The sequence below is a fragment of the Lactuca saligna genome, chromosome 3, assembly GCF_052625555.1.
Source record: "Lactuca saligna cultivar CGN05327 chromosome 3, ASM5262555v1, whole genome shotgun sequence".
In the NCBI taxonomy this organism is placed as follows: domain Eukaryota; kingdom Viridiplantae; phylum Streptophyta; class Magnoliopsida; order Asterales; family Asteraceae; genus Lactuca; species Lactuca saligna.
In genome coordinates this window covers 95,877,723-95,899,236 of record NC_136419.1, presented here as the reverse complement: position 1 = coordinate 95,899,236, position 21,514 = coordinate 95,877,723, and the positions used below count along the sequence as shown (strand labels likewise).

General features: G+C 41.3%; 1 protein-coding gene across 1 annotated transcript; it reads left to right on the top strand.

The window, feature by feature from the left end:
- The first annotated feature begins 2,011 nt into the window (after window positions 1-2,011).
- On the top strand, window positions 2,012-3,649 carry LOC145035800 (uncharacterized). Its single transcript, XM_078984310.1, has 3 exons — window positions 2,012-2,165; window positions 2,626-3,243; window positions 3,477-3,649. The coding sequence occupies exons 1-3, from the start codon at window positions 2,012-2,014 to the stop codon at window positions 3,647-3,649; spliced, it is 945 nt and encodes a 314-aa protein (XP_078840436.1).
- The last annotated feature ends 17,865 nt before the right edge of the window (window positions 3,650-21,514 follow it).

The following is a 21,514-nucleotide window of genomic DNA, read 5'->3' as shown; positions in this document are numbered from 1 at the left end:
GCTATGAATAGTCTTAAAGCATTAAGATGTTGGGTTTTTATGGATTAAGCACTTATTGAGCATGCAAGGTCATAAAGTTGGAAACTTTATGACTCTTCATGACATTTTGATCGTGGATCTACATTTGGACATGTTAAGTTGACATTTTATGGATTAATTATGCTTGCTGAATTGACTCGGCTGAGTTTTCTCGGTTGGGTTGACTCGGTTGGGTTGACTCAGTTTATTCATGGATTTGACCAGTTTGACCTTGACTTTAACCGAGTTCGACCTTAAGGGAATTTTGGGAGTTTTCTTGTGATTGGTCACTTGGATGGTTAGGTGTCGGTTGGTGCTGAGATTTAGAGTCGAGACCTCATCAGCTTTTGTCTAGTTAGTGAGTTAAGTTTTCCTTCTTGTACTTACATATCAAGGGCACCAAGGCTGGCCTATTGGTTTGATTTCCCGATATTCTCTGATATGTTGAGTATGAAATTGATAGGCATGATTTCGCTAGTTGTCGATATTCTAGTCTAGTAGATCTGTAGGACTACCTGTGTTTCTATCTGCGTAATTATATGTATATGTTGTTATTTGTTATGTATCGACATGTTGTGTTGGGTTGAGGTTGTACTGCTTTCTACGGTAGCCAACAAACCTTGGAGCATTCCAAATATGAGCTAAGTGTCGGGTATGGCATGTTAGAATCATACAGAGGGCTCGGGAGCATTGCAAATATGACCCGAGGACCGTGTAGTATACAATACTTGTACTGAGGGCTTAAGGGTGTTTCAGTTTGATGACTAATTTGGTCAGGGAGCAAGCCAAACATAAGTTGTGGGCGCTGAAGGTAAGTCAGACTTATGGTGTGGGCTCATGGGTAATCCAATCTTTTAGTTGTGGACCCAATGCATGCTATTATTGTATATGTTATTTTCTAATGTGTTGGTATTTTGGGGGAACTCACTAAGCTTTGGCTTACGGTTTTTAGTTGTGGTTTCAGGTACTTCGGATGATCGAAGAAAGGTGAAAGCGTGACCATACACATCATCTTGTTTATGACTTATGATTTTGGGAGATTTTGATGTTTGGAAAATGTTTTCAAAACTATGATTTGTAAAAAATTTATGAGTTGGGTTGATTTTAAAAGTTTAAATTTCTTGTGATTTTATGGTTGTTACAAAGGTTAAACCAAAAGACGGATAGTTTGAGTTAATTATTTATAATAGAGATTGAACATGCGTTTTTGGCACATGCACGAGGGATGGATGGTGTAATTTACCATTTTATTTAATTTTGGATAAATTATATGAATGGTCCTTGTGATTTAAGGAAGTTTGTACGTTTGGTCCCTGAAATGATTTTTTAACTTGGAACATCCCTAAAACATTTTTTTGGACCATCGCCACATAACCTTGAAAAAATCGCCACCACCTCCCACCTCCACTGAAACATTCTCCAAATTCTAATGAACACTCACTCTTACATTCTCTTCTATACTCCTACCGTCCATTCTCTTTCTCTCTCTCTCTCTCTCTCTCTCTCTCTCACACACACACATCTACCAAACACAATCGAACAATGACTTAAACAAGAAAATACAAACATCCAAGAACATGATCTGAAAGGGAATAAGGGAAAAAAGATTTGAAATGAAGTTACTTTTGGGGATTTTTAGTTGATTATGGTAGGTATTTGGCTAATATATATCTTTTAGGAAGAGGACATATTCGACGACTAATATTGATATCATTTGCAATAATATATTACTCATCTTTAAAATTCAGTTTAGGTTGTGTTTTGTAAGATAATAGACTGATTGATATTAAAATGATAATTACATAGGAATATATAGAAAATACTCAAAGTCTAATGGCTTAAACTCTAAAGGGTTTGGGCCTAAACCCTAATCACTACCCCCCCCCCCCTTGCAGTATGATTAGAAGAATACAATTAAACTAGAAAAATAACAAAAGAACAAAATATAAAAAAAATACTAGATGAAGATAGCGACAGTGGAAGAGCTCTGACGATGGTGGCTAACAACGAATTTTCATCGGAGAAGGAGAGAGAAAAAGCAACGACCAATGGCGGTTCCTTTGTATTAGAAGAGAGGAGTGGCGATAGCAATGATCATGCAGCCAATAGCAGAGGAGTCGAGAGAAAAGCAGTGAAAAAGAAAGAGGGTTTAAGCTACGATAGACGGATGCCATTCTAGATGACTTGAAAAATAGATCAAAAGAAGTGGCGAGTTTATGAGAAGTCAGAAGACTCATAGGAAGATGTCATCCAAGGAGGAGGCAGAAGGCTCTAAGGCAAGCATCATCTGAGGATGAAGCATAAGAAAATAAAGAAGTAGAAGAAGCCGATAAAAGAGCACTAGTTTGGTGTTGGTGGCTATTTTATTGTTTAAGAGAAAAAAAGAAAAAATATGTAGCATAATGAAGGAATATCCGACGACTATGAGAGAACGTCGTTAGAGGTGGAGGGCAGAGAAACCTGCTTCCGCTTAGGGTGCAACTTCAAAAGAGCAAGCTCATAAGAACCAGGATCCCAACGAAACCTTCATTACTCCCAATACCAAGGATTCTAGTAACTTCGTGAATAATAATACTTTTAATAATGACTCCATGGATGTTGATGTAGGAATAAGCCCAGTCATGGCCAAGGAACTTCAGCAATTAAGGCAGATGATCTCAAGTGTATCTGGGGTGGTCCAGCCTATACTGGAAGTTTGCCGAATGAGCCACGTGATCTTAAGATTTTCTCTATCGATTTCTGATACCAAATCCCCAAAGTGCTTCCAAACTCCCAACATGAAGCCTTACGATAGGACTATGGATCCTAAAGAATATGTAGCACAATACAGGGAAAGAATAGATATCATCCCTGTTCTCACACATTTAACGGAAGCTTGCCTATGCAAGGGTTTTCGTTCGACCCTCACAGGATCAACCTTGAAATGGCTAATAAATTTTACTCCTTACTCTATTGGTTCGTTTGCACATTTAGTTAATATTGTTAACAACCAATTTTCTTGTAGCATAAATTTCAAAAAGATCACTAGTGATCTCTATCAGGTGGTTCAGGATCCTAAGGAATCCCTCAGGGGTTTCGTGAACAAGTTTGGCAAGGAAGCTTTGAGTATCCACAACATCAATATGGCGACTATTGTAGAAGCCTTCAAAACTGGCTTAAAGAAGGACTCTCCTTTCTATGAAGACCTTTTAATGACTCCATGCAAAAGAATGGATGAAGTAAGGAGTAAAGCACTAAGGTTCATAAGGATAAAACAAGACAAGAAGATCCAAAAGAGGAGCAACCCACCAAAATCATATCATAGCCCCAATAGAAAGGCCGATTCCTCAGTCCAAAGATCCTATAAATCCAAACCTAATTCCAAACCCAATCATCATAGGGTCAATGCCCTTGAAGTTGAACGGGAGGAAAAGAATTTCCTATGATCACTGACTATTGTTTTTCTATGGATGTTTCAGGTTTAATATTTGCTATGCAGGATCTTGGAGACAAAGTAAGATGGCCAAGAAAGGGAGAAAAGCCCACCGCCTGGAAAGATAATTCCAAATGGTGTGCATACCACAAGGACTTCCACATTACAGAAGATTACATATCCCTCAAAAAGGAGATCAGTTACCTACTTAGCAAGTGATAGCTCAAGGAGATCCTTGGAAGAAGAAAAGAAATATCCAAAGAAAAGGATCAGGATCCTCATAAGATCCTCGAGAAACTAGGATCCCCTAATGTGGACGCCAAGGTAATCAATATGATCTCTGGAGGATATGACATATGTGATACCTCTTATTTTGAAGCAAAAAGACATGCCAAGCTATCGAAAACGAAGAAAGAAGAAAGGCCTTAGAAGAATACGTTGATCAAGAATGACAAGGAGAATACCTTCTGTGACAACCCATAAATTTTTGCTTTGTAAGTTCATCCGTTCAATCCAACAGTGTATCAGACTCATTTCTGCTATCTTTTAGCCTTGTATAGAGTATGTTTAATGGTTCAAATCTCATTACATTCAAGCATTGGGTATAGGATCGGGTTGCATAAGTTCTTCGCGTTGAAATCAAGCCATACACTCCATGTGAAGGAGTGTATGACTGTACACATGTATGTGCAGCCGTACACCCATGTTGGCCGTACACCATCTCCATAAGTGTGATATTCCTTCATTCCTAATTCATTTCTTCAGTTTCCAAGCCAAAACTCGAGTTTTCTCTCAACTATCATCAAGATTTTCACCCGATCTTCAAGAATGTAAGCTTTTCTTCCGTTGTGATTAGTTGTTATCCTTCTTCACCTAGTAACACCTTTTGATTTCATCCTTGGAAATCATCTTTTGGCTGGATCTTCAAATCTTCATCCATTTCACCAAGAACACTAAGAACACACACTTGTTCTTGGTGATTGTGAAACCTTTGAGCCCCCAAATCGTAAGTAATCTTTCCCTAAGCTTAGTACATGTTAGGAACACTTGATTAACACCCAAAAAACGACCAATACTCAATATCATAAGGAGTGTACGGCCGTACACCCATGTGTGGCTGCACACGCCTAAAGCGCCTCCAAAATGCAAATCTAACTTCAAAACATGATGAGCAATAGTCCCACAAGCGTCCCCACCATTCAAACACACATTTGTGTACTTGTTATAATGAGTGTACGGACGTACACTCCCTAGCCGTACACCCATGGTCGCACACTCCATTTTGTGGCCGTACACTCCCTTTAGATGAATCACATGTGATTCTAACACTTGGTCCAAGTGTTTCCTAGTCCCTAAAGGTGTTTCCTTGCATGTAGTTGCTTCTAAACACTATATTCATGCCAATATATTTCATTATATGTCATTTAGGACTCATTTGTGTCTTAGGATTTCATTCGCGGAACTTCTCATCCTTACACGCTTATTCGTTTGATTCACCCACATAAGGTGAGTTCATATCCCCATAATCAATCTTTTAAACTGTTTTAAATACTTTTAGGGGGGGGGGGGGTACAAGTTGAACACAATGTTAATTGTGTAAATGTAATGTTATAAATTTTTTTTAAAGGATTGCTTATGTAGTAATAAGTGATCAAAACGTCTAAAAAACTCTTTCAAAGTTATGTTACTTTATAGTTTACAAAACTTTGTTTTTTAAAGTACAATCATAACTTAGTAGATAAAATGAGTCTTTTCTTCAAGTCAGTATCAATTCAAGTAAACATACTGTTGGGCTTTATAGATTGCGTCTTTTGGGCTCGTCTAATTATGCTATTTTGTATTCCGGTTTGGGCCTATCCAACCGAGAGTCTTTTATGTTGTGTATATAATCTAATGCTTGCATGCATATTAGGTTAAGGTTTCAGAGATCTGCGTATAACGATTTTTCTTGACGATAGAAGGTTTCTTTGATCGTTCTTGTAACCTTCCAATCCTCTACAGTTGATGTTCTTAATCGAGCTCTTCTGAGGATTTTGTTTTAATCATTCGACACGTTTGATTCAATCTTGTTCTGCTCTTTTATTGTGTTCATATTGTCATTTGTTTACTTACTTGTTCAAGATCTAATCGATCTTCATAGATTAAAAGAAAGTTTAATCTCATCAATTGGTATCAGAGCAGGAGGTTGTGTAATTGATACACATCTTTTCTGTGAAAAAGATTTTCATTAGGGTTTTTCCGCAATCATCAATATTTATTGAGCCGTCATCTCTTTATTGACGTATCTTGATATTTATTATTTTACCCTAATCTGTTTTATTACAAGTCTGATCTTTGAATAGGTTTTTACGATCATAATGGACGCGACACAATCAAACGTTATTAATATTTCAAACAGCATTGGTTCGACGACAAAGATTCCGATCTTATATACCCACGATTATGAAGTATGGGCACATCATTTCGAAGACTATGTTATTGGATCGGAAGAAAATGGGTATTTGATTTGGGAAGCCATCACCAATGGACCGTTTTCTCATTCTGCAATGTCCAGAATCATCAAAACTCAAAAAGAATACAATGATCTGCTCAAGGACGTGAAAGATATTGCACAAGATGAAAATGATAAGTTCCAATGCAATATCAAGGCATTAAGATTGATCCGGTTCGCCCTTCAGTCCGATACATTCAGATTGGTTAGCTTGTGCACGACGGCGAAGGATGTTTGGGACATACTTCGCGAACTGTATTCTACAGACGAAGATCTTGAACATTCTATTCAAACTCTGCTTCTATCTGAGTTTGGAGAATTCAGACAAGGGGCTGAAGAATCTGTGACCCAGACGTTCGATCGCTTCAATCATCTTCTCAGCAAGATGATCAAACATGATATCGAAAGGAAGCTCATCGAACAGAAGGTTACATTCCTGAATGGTCTGAGATCTGAATAGAGAGCGGTAGTTTCCACGGTTAAAGCCCATGAGCAATTTAAATCATACTCTTTGGCGAAACTGGTGGGAATTCTCAAGTCTCAAGAGAAAAACGTGGTGCAAGAAAAGAATGTCGTTTCCGGTCTCGGTTCGTTGGCTCTCTTGTCAAAAAGTAAAGCTGTTATGGAGGATGAAGATCTCAGCCTTGAAGAATATGATCTCACATCAGAAGATGATGCCTTGATGGTATCCAATCCCAAAAGGTTCATAAAGAAGAAATTTCCCAGCAACAAAAACCGAAACTGGCAGGGGAGTTACAGCTCTGAAAAGGTGGTTAATGAACCGAAAGCTGAGGAGCACAAGAAGGAACCGAAGGTTGATGGCGACTCTGGAGTGAGCTGTTTCTATTGTGGAGGGAAAAATCATTATGCTAAGGACTGTGTCCTTAAGAAAATGGCTGAAAAAGATAATGGAAACGATGAGGAAGCTGTGTTGCAGAAAAGATTGGATGAGTTGAGAAAGAAGAAGTCTGCTGTTAACCCGCCTATTAATGCTCTTATTGTGCAGGGTTCTGTTCTAGGTGATGAGTTCGGTAGCACGGAAGTTTGGTCTACCGACTCAGAAGACGAGGAAGTGAGGCAGCCTACTCATGGAAAGGCGTTCGTGTCTAAGGAAGAAGGCAGTGGTGGTAAATGCCTTATGGTTTCTGACATATCTCAATTGAGGGGATACAACATCGATGGAGGCAATGATGGACAGAATGCAAAAGAGGACATGTGCTTCACAGCCAAACCGCTCAGCCAGCAGTTCAATGAGCTTGATGAACTGATAAAGAAGGTACAATCTGTTTTTATTTCATGCAAAGTACCATCATCCTCTTATGAGAAAGAACTAAAAAATGTCAATACAAGAATATCTCATCTAGATAGTAGCTTAACTTAAACTCGGGTCACAAATTCTAACCTAACTGATCAATTGAGCAGGGCAGCGTCGAAGAGTGAGGATCGGAGAATGTGGATAGAGTTAAAGGAATCGGAATTAGTCAAAGTTAAAGATGAAAACATTTATTTGCAAAGAGACAATTTGAAATTATTAAAACAACGAAATGTTTTTTGTTTAATTGCTAAACATCTGTATTCTAATATTACTCAGCTTCACTTGGATTGTGAAATAGGCCAAAGGATTCACCACATGATCTTGCCCTTCCTAGAATTTAAGGAAGATGAAATCGATGCTGAAGCTTATAATTGTGAAAGTGTGATATCGTCTGATGACATAAATTCCACCTACATGTATGGACTGGAAAAAATTGAGTCCTTCATTAAATCCAAAGACCATAAGCTCATGCTTAAAAATCTTTTGGATGAAAATGACAGACTTAAACTGAGAACCGAAACCATGCAAAGATTTGACTCTTTAAACGCCAACATAAGCTCAGAAAACAAAATTGATGTTGAAAATGCATCTGAGCTTAACGAGGACGACAATATGAGTGAAATTTCTGTAGAGGACACGGTTGACTGCTCAGAATTTATTAAAACCGAGCCAGAAAATCACAAGAATCTAATTTCTGAAAATTCTGTAGAGTTCGCTCGGTTGTCCCATCAAAAGTCCCCGAAATTAGTTGAGAAAGCTGTTGTGTATCAAAAGGTCAGGACTACTCCAAATCAAGTATACAAGGTAACAGGAGTAACCGAACATCAAACAGCTGAACCTGCAGCCATTGTAAACGAAGACAATGCTGATGGCTGTGATGAGTACTTCTGGGAAGCTCCTATTGATAATGCAGACGAAACCATTGGTTTATCTGAAAGAACTTCCTGGAAGAGCAAAGGAAGATACATACCCGAACCGTTGAATAAGCCAAACAACTTCAATGAGCCGAGCACCAGTGGTACAAAAGATACTCCTCAGAAGAATGATCACTCACCAAAAGAAGATATTCCTTCGGCTCCTTCAGCTCAAAGTAATTCTACTGCAGTTCAAAAGGAACCGGCCAAGGAGTCAACAAAAATGAAAGCAAATGTTCATCATCAACCTTCTCAGATGAGAAATAGGAAGATAGAAAGGAACAATAGATACAGGAAGAACCTTTCTGAAAGGAAACAATTCTGGCGTTCCCAGAGTGCATATTTCACTCATCAAGACAAGAATCTAAAGTATGAAAACATTCCTGCAGGAAAGCTTGAAAGTCACAAAAACCGAAAGCCAAGATTCAGTTCACAAGAAGATATCAACCGAAGACAGAAGTTCGGTTCTGAAAAGGATATCAACCAGAACCAAAGGTTCAGTTCCAAAGGCAGCTCCAACCGAACGCAAAGGTTCGGTTCTGAAGACAAAAGAAAACAAAACTCTATGGTTGTTCCCTCCAATAATCAAAAACAAAAGGGTCACCTAGAGTCTCCTTCCAAGTCTAATTCTTCTCATTCTTCTAATTCTTCCTCTCCCTCGGTTTCATCTCGATCTTGTTCTAAATCTGATTCATCTTGTTCTCAAAAATCTCATTCATCAACTGAGCAAAAGTGGAAGCAGAAGGTCAATAAATCCACACCAGAGACCGAATCTAACTCTACTACTCATAACAAAATAAAAGTTTACACCATTAAAAGGAAAGATAAAACAACTCTCGTAAAAAGAACTTATCTTGTTGATATCTCTCTCATTGCTCCTGTTTCCATGCAAAGCTCACGTGGACCCAAGAAACTTTGGGTTCCTAAATATGTCTGATTTTTGCAGGTTATAAGTGACGAGCAGTTCGACGAAGAATGGTACATCGATAGTGGCTGCTCGCGTCACATGACAGGGAGGAAAGAGGAGCTTAGGGAGTACAGATCTCTTGCAAATGGTGGCAACGTCAAGTTTGGAAACAATTCATTCGGCACCATAAAGGGATACGGGATGATAACTAATGGGGACTTCTCTATAAGGAAGGTGGCTTATGTGGAAGGACTCCAACACAACCTCATTAGTGTATCTCAACTGGTTGGAGGTACAGGTCTCAAAGTCTCTTTCGATGATGAAGGTTCAGAAATCATAGAGAAAAAGTCAAATAAAGTGATTCTCAAGTCAGAGCGAAAGGGTGAAATGTTTCCCTTAAACATGAAACCCATCAAAGGAAACCCAACTGTATGCTTATTGTCAAAAGCGCAATCCGACGAAAGCTGGTTGTGGCACCGAAGATTATCTCATCTTAACTTTAAAGATATCAACCGTCTTGTTACAGGAGGTCATGTAAGGGGCCTTCCATTACTCAAGTTCGACAGGGATCATCTGTGTGCTGCATGCGAAATGGGAAAGCAGAGTCGTCAAAGTCATCCATCTATAATCAACACAAAAGTTGTTGAACCACTCGAATTAATTCATATTGATTTGTGTGGTCCTTCATCTATCGAAAGCATCGGTGGTAGCAAGTATATTCTTGTTATCATTTATGACTTTTCACGATTTACATGGGTGTTCTTTCTAAAGCTCAAATCTGAAGCGACTCAAAAACTGAAAATGTTTATCAAGCAAATTGAAGTACAGCTCAAGAAGGTTGTTCGCAACATCAGAAGCGACAATGGTCTCGAATTCAAGAACAGGGAGTTTGAAGAGTTTCTTGCAGAAAAGGGAATCAGTCATAATTTCTTAGCTCCCTACACACCACAACAGAACGGAATAGTCGAAAGACGAAACCGATCCTTGTGTGAAGCTGCCTGAACTATGCTAAGTTTCGCTTCTTTACCTCTTTATTTTTGGGCTGATGCTATTTCTACTGCTTGTTTTACACAGAACAGGTCATATCTCAACAAAAGGTTCGTGCTCACCCCATATGAGATATTGAACAATAGGAAGCCAAACGTGAAATTTTTCCATGTGTTCGGCTCAAGGTGTTTCATCTTCAACTCTAAAGAACACCGCAACAAGTTTGATGTCAAAGCCGACGAAGGAATATTTCTGGGTTACTCGCTCACATCCAAGGCATACAGGGTCCTAAACAAGCATTCAAGAAAAATTGAAGAGACGTATTATGTGACCTTTGACGACAACTATGTCAAGAAGCTACAGGCTAAAGATGATATCACTTGGGAAATCTTTCCTCAGAATGGCAAGATTTCAGTCTCGGTCGCCAACTTATTCGAGACATTTCTGGAGCTCTTTGACGAACCAGAGAACGCTTCACTTTCCGAAGCATGTGCAGCAGACAACAAGGTTGATCACATGGAGCAGATTGTTGAAGAAGCTGCAAGGAGAATGTATGAAGAAGCATCACTCTCTAACGAATCTCCTTCCAACAATGCTCAAGTCGAGGGGGAGCCAAATGCTCAAGTCGAGGGGGAGCCAAGTGCTCAAGCTGAGGGGGAGCCAAACACTCAAGTCCAGGGGGAGCAAAATCCCACAACTTCAACCGAAGAGGTCTCAACACCAGGAAGCTCAGGACCACTAGAATCACACGAACCTCATATCTTCCAAAGTACACCAACTGAGGTGGAACATGATGATGTGACACTCGGTTATGACAGCCAATCTGAGCTAGACGAAATAATTAATGCTGAATTAGACCCAACCTTTGATCCAAATTACCCTCCTCTTATCAAATGGACCAGAGATCATCCTATCTCTCAAATAGTTGGGGATGTATCTGAAAAGGTTCTGACCCGATCACAACTGAAGGCAAAACAAACTTCCTTATTTTCAAAGGTAGAGTTTTGCATGTTCAATTCATTCGTATCAAAAGTTGAACCAAAGACAGTTAACACTGCTCTCGATCACTCTGATTGGGTTCAAGCAATGCAAGACGAGTTGAACGAATTTGAAAGGAACAAAGGCTGGCGCCTAATTCCAACTCCTCCAGATGCTTCGGTTGTTGGTCTCAAATGGGTTTTTAGGAACAAAATGGACAAGGAAGGTAATGTTATACGGAACAAGGCTCGTCTGGTGGTAAAGGGATATTGTCAGGAGGAAGGGATAGACTATGAAGAGACTTTCGCTCCAGTAGCTCGGCTAGAATCTGTTAGAATATTTCTGGCTTATGCTGCCCACAAGAACTTTGAAGTTTTCCAAATGGACGTCAAGTGTGCATTTCTCAATGGAGAACTTGAAGAAACGGTGTACGTGGAGCAACCTCCTGGGTTTGTGAACGAAAAACATCCAAATCATTGCTATATTCTGGATAAAGCTGTGTACGGCCTTAAACAAGCTCCGAGAGCCTGGTATGAAACGCTTACAAAATTTTTAAAGATGTCTAAATTCAAACAAGGTTCGGTTGACCCAACCTTCTTTCGCAAAAAGGAAGGTAACCACCTTATGATAGTTCAAATTTATATCGATGACATCATCTTTGGCTCCACGAATCCCAGCTTAACGGCTGAATTCAGAAAGCTGATGGAGACTAAGTTTGAAATGAGCTCAATGGGTCCAATTAACTTTTTCCTTGGTTTAAACATAAGACAGGGACCCGAAGGCATCTTTATTAATCAGGAAGCTTACACGAAGACTCTCCTAGCAAAGTTCGGTATGATGGGAGACTCAAAAGTTAAAGTCCCAATGGCATTCGACACTAAGCTTACCCCATCACTAGACAAACCAGCTGTTGATATCACGCTCTATCGTCAAATGATTGGATCGTTAATGTAGCTAACTGCTAGCAGGCCTGATATCATGTTCTCTGTGTGTTATTGTGCTCGATTTCAGGCAAACCCACGTGAACCTCACATGCTTGCAGTGAAGAACATCTTACGATATCTCAAGCGAAACACCTCCTTAGGTCTGTGGTATCCATCCAACTCAGGCTTCTTTGTTCAAGCCTATTCTGATGCTGACCTTGGAGGATGTGGACTCGACCGAAAAAGCACAACTGGTGGATGTCAATTTCTTGACGGGAAGTTAGTCAGCTGGCAATCCAAGAAACAGACATGCGTGTCACTGTCTACTGCCGAAGCGGAATATATTGCAGCTGCATCCTGCACATCACAAGTGATTTGGATCCAAAGCCAACTTCGAGACTACGGACTCAATATGAAGAAGATCCCACTATATTGTGACTCTGAAAGTGCAATTAGGATCTGTCATAACCCAGTGCAGCACTCCAAAACCAAACACATAGCACTAAGGTATCACTTCATCAAAGATCACGTGGAAGATGGAAACGTCGAAGTTCACTTCGTAAGAACCACTGATCAACTGGCTGACGTCTTTACAAAAGCTCTTCCTGAAGCATCATTCAATAAAATATTGCAAGGACTTGGTATGATGGAATCAGAATCAGTACCTCACGCTACCTCTCAAACTCAAACATAACAACCGAACGTTCGGGTTCGTTTCAACTATCTAACCCACTCATTTCTTCAAAGATAGTTTCTCAATGTTGTGTATTGCATGTACAATTCTGTTTTTCCTCGTTTGATTCAAAAAAAAAAATCTCTTAACTGAAACCAACCAAAGGTTCAGTTTCGGTTTTTCAAAATTTTCTAGAACCGAAACCAACCGAAGGTTCGGGTTCGGTTTTTCAAAATTTTCTGGAACCGAAACCAACCGAAGGTTCGGGTTCGGTTTTTCAAAATTTTCTAAAACCGAAACCAACCGAAGGTTCGGGTTCGGTTTTCCAAAACTTTTATCAACCGAAACCAACCGAAGGTTCGGGTTCGGTTTTTCAAAACTTTTCTCAACCGAAACCAACCGAAGGTTCGGGTTCGGTTTATCTCAAAAAATTCCAAAATTTTTTGTGTGTTATTATTCGTTTATGAGGATACATTTTATGAAATTCCTAAATGTCCCTAGAAGCATGCTGCTGTATGTGTCTCAAGCCTCATAAAATTTTGAATAAAGGCCTTCATGACCTGGTATACACAAACCTTGTCTTCCCAATAAGGCCACTTCATTTATTCTAATCGTGAGCTACCTCACTCTTTTCTCACATGAGTTAAGAATTTCCTGCTTGGTCCTTCTTTTCGCAGTAGAGGTACTTTTGTTATCCTACACCATCTCTTATCACTTCTCCACTACACTCATTCCATCATGGTAACCCTTGAGATTCTCAGCACTTACCACTGAGGTTTATGGTTGCACAACATCTGTGTTTATGATCTTAGTTTTGTGTCACTACGAACTAAGTGAAACCCAAAATTCAACACCTAATGAATTGACGGTGAACAATTAAATTGTTCAAGCTTTCACTAAAGAATTGACGAAAGTACCCTATTAAAATCTCCAATTTTATGTGATTCCTATGAAATTGTTACAAACCCATAACATTTCTTCCCTTGGGATCTTGTTCTTATTTTTCTTTCTGAGATTTTATTTTTAAACCAGTCGTTTTTAGCCTAATTAAAAGAAGCCTTTCAACATTTCTCTATAAATGGTTGATCGTAATATTAACGGACATTCTTTTTAAATCCTAAGTTTTTCTTTGTCCTGTGGCATTCAATGCGCGTGGTTAAACAGTAACGGCTTGTCCCTATGAAACGACGCTTATTGGGCGGCGTGGTCCTAGGAATCTGACACTCTCTCTCCTACGTGATCATCGTCCGTCCCAACTGTCATCCATACGAGATTTGAAACGATCTTTCTCTCTCTTCTCACCAACTATAAATAGCCCATTCCCCCTCCTTTTACCTCTTTACCACTCTCAAAATTTCCAAAAACTCAAACACTCCCATACAGTTTCCTGTTCATCATCTTCTTCACACCTGCATCAATGGCTGACTCTTCTTCAGTTCATGCTACCTCCCAGATTCTTCCTATTCGCCCGCAGCAATGCTTGGTCATTGATCTTAACCCAAAGGCATACGACCCTTATATGTCGCCGGTCATAGAGTGCTTAAAGTATTCACAACTCGTACCAGCACTTTCCAGGATGGAATCGGTGCCAATGGAGGCCCTATCGCAGGTCTACGCAACTGCATACTATGACAGGGCTGTCGATCGGGTCTTTTTCGAGATTGGAGACCACAAAACCTCCGTCTCCCGCCCTCGTTTCTGCTCGTTGCTCGGATTTGCTTCTGACCCGTCCAGAGTTCATCTGGAGTCGATACAGATTGGTCATCTGTATAACATGTTTTACAACATGGGATACACAGAGGTTCTTACATCAGTTGCAAGATTCAAAAAATCGTGCTTGCCGCCTCAATGGAACGGTTTATTTACAGTCCTTTTCAAGGGACTGTTGGAGAGAAGTTCAGGTTCAGACGGTGCAAGTCGTCTGTTCCTCACCATCCTGTACGGCGTTTATAATGGGATCAACCTGGATTACGGGTTTGTTCTATGGCAACAGCTTATTCAAAGCCTCTCCTCTTCATCCAGACACTCTGAAGTTTCGTTGGCTCGATTCTGGATACTGATAACCAAATGGGCCATGGACAGATTCGACGTTCCTACTGCTGACGGTGCATCGATGTCTTCTGTTGGTACTTTCCATACCAAGAAGATCATCATCTCAGATGCATCAAAATTCAACTTTATTGGTTCAATTCCGGAGTCCATGTATGGTGCTGTCCCTTCGGATAGCAGGTTGATTCGGAAGCTCAAGGAGTTAACACCGTCTGGTCCAAGGGATCTGACCTCGGATATGCTCAGGTCTATTCATGACGCAGATAAACCGGTGAGCAAAGGTAAAAAGGCGGACAAAGGAAAACAAGCCTCCAAAGCTTCAAAGGGGCCTTCTCCTAAAAAGAGGAAACAGCCAAAAGCTGATCCTTCCCCCCCACCGAAGAAGAGGAAGACCCAACCAAAGCGAAAGCTTGTTATACCCTCCTCTTCGAGTGACTCTGAGGGTGAGAGTTCGGGTTCTGACAATTCTCAAGGGGATGCATCTCCTCAAAGAGGCAATACACCACCTCGATCCCCTACCCCAGAGATTGAACTACCCAAATCCCCAATTCCTTCCCCTCCACATATCTTTACCACCACCACTGAATCACCACATGTAACCGAACCTCCTCAACCCAAGACCCACACAACCGAAACTACCCATACACAACCACCAACCGAAACCACCCATACTCCACCACCAACCGAATCTATACCTTCACCAACTCAACCTTCTCCCACTAAACCCTCAACACCCCCAACCTCTCCACCCTCTTCATCTCATGACAATGCATCTGAGGGTGAAAACCCTTATCTCGGGGGAGACAACATGATCTTTGATTCGGTCTACTATAGTCCGTTTCAAGTTCAAAGTGACAAGGAGGATGATGCCCCAGTAACTAAGAAACATCTCAAACAGCTCAACGAGAAGATTGATCTACTTCTCGCCTCCTCGTCTAACCAACAATCAACCCTGTCTGAAGCTGCACTTCAGAAGATTGTTGATGCCTTCTCCAGGGCTCAACATGATTCAGCAGCCTCAGCAACTGCAGCAATTCAGGCATCCACCCGGGCATGTGAGGCAGCGACCGAAAAAGTCAATAAACTATTTTCTGATGCCTCTGTCCTACTGCAGTCCATGCAAGAAAGTGCAAATGCCACAAAGGCATCGTTGGAACCAATTGTCCAACAATTGGTCACGTTTGTCTCATCGGAGTTGCCTTCGTTCGCCAATCTACGTCAAAACATAAGCGACGACAACTCGGCCTTTACCGCCTCCATTGAAGCTCACCTCGTCAAGCTCCAAGAAGATCTGACAACCGAGCGTTCTTTAATGGACGATCTGGCTTCAAAAACCACTGCACTTGAGGTCAAGACCACTCAACTCTCTCAATCCTAACAAGAATTGGAAGATCTTCGCTCTGAACGGGAGGTGGTGAAGACGTGTGTTTCGGATGTCCACGCTGTTATCTCAAACATTCTGGAAGCACACGATCCAATTTTAAACTTTTCGGTGAGGCGATCCCTTGCTGAAAAGCTCTCTCCAGCCATCGATCTACTCAACAAAGTCGAAGGCCTCCCAAGTTTCGTGTCCATTCCGAAACAAGGGGGAGATGAGAAGACAAGTTGAAAACCACCTCCTTCCTCTAAAGCTACTCACACAACTGAACCATCTTCAACTCATCAATCTTTAGGTTCGGGTGTGAAGAACAAAGGCAAAATTATAGCTGAGGACGAAGATGAAGAAGGCGACAAGGAGACTATTGCCGACATTTTAAAACGAAAGAACAGTCGCAATGTTGGTGAAGATGCCAGTCGTGTGGTGCGTGAGGCTGCCGAAGCCGAACGCAAGCAAAAAGAAGCCCACGATCTCCTTGAGAGCCGAAAGACTCTCTTCCCTGCCTGGACCAGGGAACGCTTGATCAAAGAGGCCATTGAAACACCCAGCATATTATGGCTCGAGCCGGTTATATCGTTCGACTGCAGCAACACTGTCGATTCGCAGTTCGATATGCCGCTGACTCGAAAGGCGTTCATCTTCCACGTCTTCTCTAATATTTTTGAAGTCCCTCACCCGAACGCTGAGCTTGACAGGGAGCTCATTGACTTCTATCTGAAGGCGGCTCGTCCACAATTCCTTACATGGAGCGCCCAGAAGATCGTAAACGTTCGGGTGCTAAAACCATATACTGAAGGATGTTTTATAAACGTTCGGTTCAAACTGATTCGGGGATCTGCAAAATCTGCTCATCCTATCTCTCTGGCAGATCTACCGAATCTAAATCCTCATGATTGGATCGTCCTGTATAATATCCTTTTGACCAATGAAGCTGAATATGGTCCCATTCTAGACCATGTCAAAAGGATGTTAATCTGCTACATCATGGAGGTTGCCCTTATGGATCAGGAGGTCGCCACAGTCTTCAAGAAGAAACCCAAAATTGCTCCTGTGGGATCGGCCAGTGATCTCAATCAAATGCTGCTGGGAAAGATTGATCCAAGACGTAACACCGTCATGTTCACTCGAGCGGAAGGACAGAAATGTCTCTTCGCTTTAGCTGACAAACATCTTTACACCACAACCTGTTTGGAGCATGTGCTGTTCATTGTCAAACGGTGTAAAGAGAACCCGGCCGATGATGTCAAGTATTTTGAAGATATGATTAACTGGTACATCCGGTTTAGACAGATCATTCTTTCAATCACCAAGTGTCTGTTTAGTACCGTGAAGAAGGTACCAGTTTCGGCTGCTGGCCCAAGAAATTAGTAAATGTCTCGCTCCAAATTGAAGCAAAGGGGGAGATTGTTGGGCTTTATAGATTGCGTCTTTTGGGCTCGTCTAATTATGCTATTTTGTATTCCGGTTTGGGCCTGTCCAACCGAGAGTCTTTTATGTTGTGTATATAATCTAATGCTTGCATGCATATTAGGTTAAGGTTTCAGAGATCTGCGTATAACGATTTTTCTTGACGATAAAAGGTTTCTTTGATCATTCTTGTAACCTTCCAATCCTCTACAGTTGATGTTCTTAATCGAGCTCTTCTGAGGATTTTGTTTTAATCATTCGACACGTTTGATTCAATCTTGTTCTGCTCTTTTATTGTGTTCATATTGTCATTTGTTTACTTACTTGTTCAAGATCTAATCGATCTTCATAGATTAAAAGAAAGTTTAATCTCATCAGATACTAGTAAACTATAATAGTTATAGTTTAGGGGTTCTGTTCATACTATAACAAGTATAGAGAAGAACATACTATAACAAGTACAGAGAAGAGCATACTATCACAAGTATAGAAAAGAGAATACTATAACAAGTATAGGGAGGAACACACTATAACAATAACGGACGAACAATTCAAGAATTACATGCTTATACGATGTTCCTATACTCTAGGAAGACTGTAACGACCCGTCCCTGGTATGTGGTTTTTAGTATTTATTTTTGAAGTTAACGGAGGAACTCGGCGAGTCTATGTCCCGACTCGTCGAGTAGGGTCGCGTTGTTGATCAGCGTATAGATCGGTGACTCGGCGAGTCCATATTCGGGACTCGACGAGTCGGCCTGCCAGGTTGAAACCCTAAATATTCGGGTTGCTCACTATTTAATCCACCTTATAGCCCCCATTCTCGCCTCCTTCACCCTCAGAACACTGTGAGAAACCCTAATCCATCCTTGAGTGATCTAAGTGTTCTTGTGTGATTTGTGAAGGCTTGAAGAAGGAGAAGAAGAAAGGAGCAAGGAGAAGAGGAGTAGTGCAAAGATCTAAGGGCAAATCAGAGTTATTTGAGGTATTCTTCGGATTTCCCTCTTGTGTTATTCTTTAAACCTCCATTAGAACTCTTCTAGATCTAGTTGATGCTTTTCCCAAACCTTATGATTGTATGAATGCTCTAATAAGTCGAGATATCCTTAGATCTATTCATTGAGAAGTTTCAGAGCCCATATCTATTGCCTTTATGAACATACTTTGCATGGAAACCCTAGATCTAGCCTTTATTATGCTTTTTGAGCTATTTTATCTTCATGAATGCATATGGGCACGTAAAGATAGAATCTTTACGTGCTAATCAATTTGAGGGAGCCCAGATCTATAAGTTTTAAGCACTGGATTCAAGCAATCAAGTTTTCAGTTGCTGCTTGCAAGCGACTCGGCGAGTCGGAAGAACGACTCGGCGAGTCGAGCCGCGAGTCCCCGATTTTTTCCCTTTTTGAGTGATGCCGAGTGAGACCAGTGAGTGATGGAGTGGACTCAGTGATTTGTGGTTAGACTCAGTAATGGAGGGACTCGGCGAGTTGTTCATACAACTCGGCGAGTCCAAGGCAATCTTCTTAGCTCGAAGAACAACTCGTCGAGTTGTTCATACGGCTCGGCGAGTCTGATGCAGATTTCCTGATGTTTTAGATTCGAAAGGGAACTCGTTGAGTTGATGCCATACTCGACGAGTAGCAGCGAGTAGGGTGAGAAATGAGAGTAAGGACTCGGCGAGTTGGCGGCCCAACTCGGCGAGTCAGGTCAACTGTAAAGTTGACTTTGACCAGGAGAGTTGACTTGAGCCAGGGGTAAAGGAGTCATTTACCCCAATACAGTTATTAATAATTTTATTGAGTGTAATTGTGGATTTGTAGCCGGGGAGATACCGAAGTAGCAACAGATAGTTCCCGGAGCCACACACTCAGCAGCCAGATCACGAGGTGAGTTTCCTTCCAGTAGGAACGGGTCTAAGGCCACAATGCCGGCCCGTTTAGTAGCAATAGTTTCTGGATTTTGGTACGATGAAGTTGTTAGTTGTTTGATGCCTTTGTGGCTCAGACAGGATTTATGTGTTAAGTGTTATGGGCTACGGCCTGACGTAGTATGCAGTATATGAGTTTATGATCATGTGTGTTATGCTATTTGATATGTGTTTTGCTATGCTATGCTATGCCCAATCGGTTCCGGTTTTCGGTCCGATGCTGTTAGTTCCGGACTTCGGTTCGTTGTAGGGGACAAGGTCCCAATCAGTTCCAGACTTCGGTCCGATGCAGTTAGTTCTGGACTTCGGTCCGATGCAGTTAGTTCCGAACCTCGGTCCGATGCAGGGGACAAGGTCCCAGTCAGTTCCGGACTTCGGTCCGATGCAGTTTTCGGGCTTCAGCCCGATGCAGTGGGCAAGTCCAAATATGTGTTTATATGTTATTATATGGTATGTGGTAGTTTGGGGGAGCTCACTAAGCTTCGTGCTTACAGTTTCAGTTTTGGTTTCAGGTACTTCCGCAAGCAAAGGGAAGAGCTCGGGTTGATGGCATCGCACACACCACAACTTCAGATGTCCTGGGAGTTGTTCTTAGTTTTTTTATATAGATGGGATTTGATACAGTATTGATACAGTTTACTCATAACACTTTGCTATTGTTTTTGAGATATTGACGTACGTGTTTTACCTTATGATGTTATCATGGTGTTTTTAGTAATTATTAAACAAAAATTTTTGGGTCGTATTTTGGGATGTTTCAAGTTGGTATCAGAGCCTTGGTTTGATGGATTCAGATATACTTTCGGGTGTGTCTGAACTCAAACTAAGGAAACGGTAAAGACCTTCAAAGGAAAAATGTTTTTGAAAAAGAACTTAGAAAAAAATAAGAGGTTTGATAAAAGGAAAATGGTGTGGCGTATGCGATCAACCGAGCTCAAGTAAGTACTCCCAAATTACCCATACATGTTACTTTATGTTTATCAGTTTTAGTTCAGTAGAACAACATGCTAGAATAGGACTAAGGATCTAAGAGGATGCCTTATGTACCTGCTTTATGTGTTTCAGCCTTACGAGATCTGCATGCTAGTATTGAAGTAGACAGTAGTAGGATAGCCTGTTTAGGTTATGCCTGATAGTATGAGTTTAGCATTGTATGCTAGAACAATATTTCGTTATGAGAATAGATTTGCTTTAGTAATTTCCTGTATCCGAATGCTGCTTGCTTCGTGCTTCGTGGGACTCTGAGTGACGGGAGTTAGTCATTAGGTGAATACGACACATCAGATGTGACCAGGGTTGAATAATCTCAGAGTGTTGGGTTTGGCTCTATTGCGCAGCTCTTGTTTGAGTCTAACCGTTGTAGGGACGAGTCCTTTACTTGAAGGATTATCTGAGCCTCATCACATGTGATGGTATTCAGGTGATGACTAATTATTGTCACAAGGAGGCCTTTAGCAGCTGAGGACTGTTTTGAATAGAGTCAGAGATTTCCCTAGGGCAAGCCTAGGATGAGTGTAGCAGAGAGCAGCAGTAGTAGAAGTGACTTGGTGGAGTTGAGTCAGTTCTTGAGGAAAGTACGGATAGATGTGGAAGGTAGTATGGGCCCGTACTACTGAAAGCATAGGATCCGTACTTGAATCAAGGAAGGCCAAGACAAGACCAGAAAGCTAGTAGTAGTATCATGATCCCTTGAGATATTTCAGTTTTCTGATGTTGTTATGATATGTTTCAGAATGGTAGTTTTGCGTTCGAGACCAGCAGTAGGCAGTTCAGATGCCGGAGGGGGATTAGGATCAGGATCAGGCCCGGAGGCCGGGCAGATGGATGAGCAGACCAGAGAGTTCCTTTCTTCTGAGGTTACCCGCATCATACTGGAGCAGACTCCTGTGATCTTCGGTTCTATCAAGGAGGGTATTTTAGAGCTGATGGATGAGAGATTGGGCATTTTCCGTGCCGAGATGGCGGCCATGAAGGGGTCGCGCACACTTACGTTCAGGGAGTTCAGGGCATGTGGAGCTCCAGACTACCATGGGCGCGGGACCCCATAGCGAGCACGAGATGGTTGGCGGATGTGGCCAACGCATTCCGCACTAGCAGGTGTCCCAAGGGGGACAAGGTTAGATTGGCGTCCT